This window comes from Scophthalmus maximus, chromosome 21 (assembly GCF_022379125.1).
Source record: "Scophthalmus maximus strain ysfricsl-2021 chromosome 21, ASM2237912v1, whole genome shotgun sequence".
NCBI classification, from domain to species: Eukaryota; Metazoa; Chordata; class Actinopteri; order Pleuronectiformes; family Scophthalmidae; genus Scophthalmus; species Scophthalmus maximus.
Window position 1 is genome coordinate 6,495,001 of NC_061535.1, and position 6,674 is coordinate 6,501,674.

A 6,674-nucleotide genomic window follows, 5' to 3' on the forward strand; every position below is an offset into this window, starting at 1 on the left:
TATGTGCATTGTAGGGTGTTCATATGCATGTTTGGGTGTTACATATGTGCTGTATGTCTGCTGCATTTACCAAAACTGTGTAGCTGCTCTTCAAAATGTGAATAGAGGCAGTCACTTGGTTATCACAGGATCTCCTTCCCATCCTTTGTCTATTCATGTTGCATGATAGAAGCCAAAACAAGTCTTCCGCTGTCTTTTTTTTGCTCCCAGTCTCATTTCTATACATAAAGTTTTGAGTATTGCCCGTGCTTCATCTAACATCGCCTGTTTCCTAACCCGGTGTTTCTCTTTCTATCTCTCTTTCTCCATCTCTCTGTTTCTCACTAACCATCCCCTCCCCTCACATTCCAGCGGAGCCCTCTCCTCCTCCTCCCACCTGACAAAGCCCGTATTGTATCACCGATGCTGCACGGAGCAACTCAGAGGGCTAAATCGGTTTCATGTTTGTCCCTTCTTTTCACTTCACTCTTTGTTTTGTCTGCAATAATATGTCTTCAACAAGTCTATAATTAGTCGAATATATGGCTTGCACATGCACACACAACATAGATAATAACAATGATAATAACAAATAACACCTGTTCTTCTCAGTCACTGATACAATAACTACATGTATTCATAAGTAATCAGACCACTTCACGTTGTCCCACATGTTGTTACATTGTCTTTTCCAAAAATCTTTTAAAATAATCTTTTCCCCTGTTGAATCTACAACCAGTACATCAGACTGACAAGGCAAAAACAAATGTTTCTGCAAATTTATTTAGAAAAAAAAGGGGAAAAGACAAATCTCTCTGACACAACTACTCAGATCCTTTACTGTACTGAAGCACCTTTGGCAGGAGTTGCAGCCTCTAGTCTTCTTGGGTATGACGCAACAATTTTTGCACATCTGGATTTAGGAATTTTCTGCCATTCTTCTCAGCAGATCCTCTTAAGCTCTGCCAGGTTGGAGGGGGACTATCAGTGGACAGGCACTGTAATAAGATGCCTCCAGAGATGTTCAATTGGGTTCAAGTCATGCCTCTGGCTTCGGCCACTCGAGAACATAAACACAGTTGTCTCTGAGCCGCTCCTGTCTCGTCTTGGCTGTGTGCTTCGGGTCACCGTCCAGCTGGAAAGCGAACAGCTAGTGAGCGGTGCCTGATTCCTTCCAGACACGGCGTTTAGAACTGAGGCCAAACACTTCAATATTGGTTGCATTAGACCAGCTAATCTTGTTTCTCACAGTCTGAGATGTGGAAGACGATGCGTTTTATATCCAAATGGGTAAAGGTCAACTTCACTGTGACAAAAATACTTTTGCAGACCATTCTTCAATGCCATAACCCAGGAAAAGAGGGGGAGATTCGTGACCATACATCCTGCAACTTGACTGGGTGGCAAGGGCATAAAACAGTGAGGTGGTAAGTCCAATTCCTTTTTAATACATTTGCACAAAAAAATAGTCTAAAATAAGGTTCCAGCATTGTCATTATGGGGTTTGGGGTGTACATCGGTGTGGTGTGTGATATAAACAAAATATAAATAAAAAGTGAAAAGGCTCTGAAAACTTTCTGTATGCACTGTACTTCATCGTTCTTTACAAATGTCTGGTGAAACACAACTTGACCTTGAACCCCCTGCTTAACACCACAAATACGCACCAGCATTGTCAAAACTCTCTCACATATTCTATGATTTACCGAAAGGCAAAAATCCTCACAGGAATGAAAGCCCATTGTTATTGAGACTGACTCAGAGTTGGAGGAAAAGGAAACATTGAACATGGCGTTCTCTTGAGAGTGTGCCTTTGGAAATGCCCACCTCACCTGAAGTGGTAGGAGCGGACACATAGCCCACATTAGTCATATAGCCCACATGGTAAAATTAACTGTGACTGGTGGAGAGAGAAGAAAAGAGGACAGCAGGAAGATGCAATCTGAGATAACAAGAGAAACAAGCGAGAGTGTGTTTGGGGGAGAAAAGTAGACAAAAGAAATGAATGAAACCCCAGAGTGAAAACTACAGGGATGAAGGAAAAGAGATTAATGGCAGAGACAAAATGTGATACTTCCTTGCAAAAATGACACAATAGTGTTAAACTTAGCAACCAAAGATCTGTTATTGCTGTGTTGTGTATTTTTAGCTGTTTGACTGCAGCCACTATTCAGCCTCAAGAGCAAACCAAGACGTTTTGCTCTACTTAGTCCAGCCAACACATGCAAAGGTGAACACATCAACAGTTCCCAGAGATCATTTTCAGTCTGCAGAATTCTAAATCCAACTAAAAACTAATTCTGATTATTTCTTATCTTAAGGTTATTGTTGACTTTAGTATTGGACAGCACAGAGTAGAATACACATTCACTGCTGCACAGTTGACAGATTTGAAAGATTTATTGTAGTGCTCATGGCTAAATGTATGTGTACATGCATATCTGCACACATACCACATACCACGTGTCTTCAACTTGGTATCGAACGCTGCCGTTAATAACTGTATCCGTACACTGACTCCAGCAACGTTAGCTGAGCACTCAGCTGCTTGTATAAAGCCACAAATTAATATCTATAAACTTGTAGCACAGATTACTTTTGTAACACCCTCTGCGGTAAGGATTTGGCCTAATAAAACTCTATCCAGAGCCATAATATGGAGCATGCGCCGATAGATACCAGAGATACAAGGATAGATAAAACACTCACACATCACACACATGCTATTCTTTGTATCGGAGATGTCACAGAAGTGTAAAGTGGACTCATGGAACAAGTGTATCATCTGAACCGCGTGGAATAATTTAGCCCAAGCTTGTGACATGAACTGATTCCTCGAATCAAAACCAATTATTGCTTGGTTTGTTTGTTTGTTTGTTTCATTCAAATGTGTCTTATTCATTCAGATAACCATTAATCAAAACACTGCTCTGATTGGTTCTGAGGTAGGCCTTGGGTCCTAATATGTCTGTGGTCCTCACTACGGGCTTTGGTTTTGATAATGAAATAATTTGATCTAAACGATTCCAAAGCGAACGTCTAGGTCATAAGCAGCCATTTATCCTCATTTTGTTCATCTTTAGTGGAATCGTGCGTAATTTGCCTGGGGTACACGCAGAAAGAAACAAAACTTCCTCTGTAGCCTGTAATTTAATTTGCTCATAACAAAATCGGATAAACTCTACTTTACTGTTGAACGGCTCACCAACAAACAGAAACTGTGAGGAACTCACCAGGCTGTGTATTAAACATTAGAGACCTCCAAATCTAGAAAAACACACATTTGGATCATAAAACACTTGAACATTGAATATACAATATTAATATGGGCTTACCATGATATACGCAGGACTGGCCACTTTTGTCATTGTGCAGAAAGTGACACAATGTAGCAGCAGCAGCAGCGGTGGCAGCTCCCAGATCCAGGATTATGTCGCCTGACAAAACTCCAGAAAAATGATCCTGCCACTTCTCCCTCTTGTGCTCACAGCGTCCGTCTTGACAGCAGATGCATTTCCCCCCCGTGCTGAGCAACCCCTGGATGCCTTGGAAGAAAACGACTTGTCACTCCCTGACACACTGACACGCACACGCACAAACGCACACACTTCAAACACAGCAACACACAAATATGAAAAAGCGGGCGGCTGCAGCCAAGTGCGACGTGTATAGAGGAATGCAACAACAGCTGGAAAGTTCAGTAGGAGAGGGAACAAGGGGAGGGAGGGAGTCTCTCTCTCTCTCTGTCTCTCTCTCTCTCTCTCACACACACACACACACACACACACACACTCTCTCTCTGTCTCTCTCTCTCTCTCTCTCACACACACACACACACACACACACACACACACACAAAGAGCATAGGGTGCAGGTGTTAACAGACCACCTTCACTTGACCTCTCATTCTCACTGGTTCAAAGGGAGAAGCCTTCCGACTGCATGGCACAGAGGTGGAGACAAGGAAAGAGACTAGGAGAATAAAGGGGGAAAAAACATTCTTTCAGATCTACTTGGCAGCAGCGATAAGAAACCACGATAAGACGCATGTTTAGCTGATGATATTACAACAGGAATGCAGTCTAGTCTGCTTTCACACAACACAGTCCAGTCCTAAAACTGTAGGTTTTTTCATACATTCAGTGAGTCCATCCACACTGGTGGGTAAACAAACCTGGCAATGCTCAAATCACACAGCAGGCGATGACAATACTCACGAACCTTCATTACATGAAATCGTTAATTTTCCCTTGCAGGGACTGTGATCGTACTCAGTGAATCTGTCTGTGTAACATTTACAGTAACACAACAGATACATGTCAGGGAAAAGACCAGCAGTACTAGTAGGATTACTGTGCACTTCATTATTGACTTGAAGCAAACTGGAGGAGGTTAATCACCAATCTTCTACCTAGGAAGTTGATGGCTTTATAACAATATCATTTTAGCAAGAATCCATTCGGGGGCGAACGTATTCGTCACTCATGTCAAACTCATATTGCCTGTAATTTCACCACACAAAGCATTCTATACAGCCGTTTACCACAGTATATATATATATATATAAATATATATATATATATATATATATATATATATATATATATATATATATATATATATATATATATATATATATATATATATATATATATATACACACCTCAGAGGCTCAGGTGCAAGACAGAACCAACGAGACCACACCTCTGACAAGAATGCACATTTATCCAGGAGAACACTCATAATCCAAGTTTATTAACTCTATAGATTAGGTAAAAAAAAAAAAAAACACTCTAAGATTTCTATTTTTATTTGAATAAATTAAAAATAAAATTAAGATTTTTGCTAGTTTCACCAGCAGATCTTCCCTGACAACACATTTTTCACCAAAGAAAACCCAACAACAACAACAAAAAACCTGTGGGTATCTGCCGGCGGTGGCGGGCTGCCCTTTGCTCTTTTTTTTTTTAAAGTTATGTGCACAATCTGAAAAATCTCAGCTACATGTACGGTCATGCACCGTGTGAAGACATCATGCAGGCATGCCAGTGACTCTGCATCGGGGGTACAGTGGGTAATTTCTTTTGGCAGAGGTGTGTATCATGTGTATTACAGTTCATAAGAAAAGGTTTCATAAAACAACAACCTGCGTGACGCTGAACTGTAATACTACACAAGTCAGGGCTGGGCAGCCTCCGGCCCTTCATGACAAATTGATCCAACCCACGAGAAAATTCATGAACACAAAGAAAGACGACTCAGAAATACAAAAAAAATATATAATGACAGCTATTAACATTTTGAATGCTATAAAAGACACAGACTGAAATAGTACTAACATGTCCTCATAAGCTCATTACAACTACAAGAAAATAAAAAACATAAAAAACACAGACAAATCACATCAGCAATAATATCAAATCCGAGTGCACGATTCAAATAAGGCTCATGCTCAAAGAAAGTTGCCATTGTTGTGCATTGGGATCACTGCTGAGTATCAGAGGAATGTTTTTTTTTTAATTCCCTTTTTTATTTACTATATCTGTCTTGTGTGTGTCTCTGGTTCTCTTTTCAAGGGCTGCGTCTGTCGGATTGTATTCCCGCGGCTGGGTGTGGCTTCAGGTCTTGTAAGGAGGCGCAAAGTCTCACCTTTTTGTTGGTCCCAAACCAGCTTTGTGTGGCATCATCATCCTCACGACCATCTGACATCAGGAGCGTCGCCAAAGGGAAGCGTCCCCAGCCATCGCATTGGAGAGGTTAGTTGGACATGGTGAGAAATGGAATTTGAAAGGAAAAAGGTTTCCCACCCCTGACCTGTAGCTATGCAGTCATGTTGCAGTCATTAGACTGTGTGCAGAGACCACAACTAATGTGAAGGGCATGGTGTGTTCTTAAGGTTGGAAGGCACATGCATTTCCATGGAATCGCCGTGATCTGATCTTTCATGGACCATGAGGATCTCTTTGTGAATGAACAGGAAGCGAGCTTGTGCGTCCAGGCCCTTCACTTTCTCCGCTGCTCCTCAGTTCTCCATCTCCATCTCCACCTGGTGTAATGTACACATTCTGCTGCGGACTCAGTAAAAAAAGAGTTCCGCCCACAGGACCACACATGGCATCGTGAAAACACTCAAGCTTGGCTGGAATGAAATAAAAAAAAAAAAAAGGAGATGACATGCAAAATAGACCAGACCCCAAAATAAGATGACAAGTAAACATGGAGAGTGTTCATTATGATTAATCGTTAACAATGCAACAAACAATTCCTCGTCTAACGGAAACCTCTGGAATTTTGCTTCTGCATGGCAACATGTCCGCTTTTTGCCCATTTTAGGTCTCGGGTCAAGAGTCCTAAAAGGTGAACAGCTTAATGTTAACAGGATAATGCTGTGAAAATTCTCTCGCAGTTCCTTTTTTCAACTCCCTTTCTTGTCAAGTGTTTCCAGCAGCTATTATGCCTCCACGGACGCTTGGTGTAGCATGAGCGATGGTATAAGCTCTCCCAGTGACATCATCCCCAGCGCCCGTGGGTTTGAGAGGGCCTTGGCGGCATTCCTGAGTCAATTCCGCAGCTCCCATGTGATCCCAGTGGGCCGGGCCAGGAATCCGGAGCTGTTTGGAGAGGGATTCTAACCGTCGTCCGGAGACTCTGCCATGAAAGACCGGTTTCATTCAGATAAATCCCCCAGCTTACAT

At 41.9% G+C, this 6,674-nt stretch overlaps 1 protein-coding gene across 3 annotated transcripts in view; it reads right to left on the reverse strand.

Annotated features, from left to right (window-relative positions):
* The window catches only part of phldb2b (pleckstrin homology-like domain, family B, member 2b), a 39,871-nt gene extending 36,188 nt beyond the window's left edge, over positions 1-3,683 (reverse strand). Inside the window, exon 1 of one of the 3 annotated variants that reach the window (XM_035619361.2) lies at positions 3,315-3,683. In XM_035619361.2, coding sequence (XP_035475254.2) covers positions 3,315-3,347 — 33 coding nt within the window. In that variant the 5' untranslated portion in view covers positions 3,348-3,683. The remainder of the gene's footprint in view (positions 1-3,314) is intronic. The other 2 variants (XM_035619362.2, XM_035619363.2) reach the window with 2 other exon arrangements.
* Between the last annotated feature and the right edge of the window lie 2,991 nt (positions 3,684-6,674).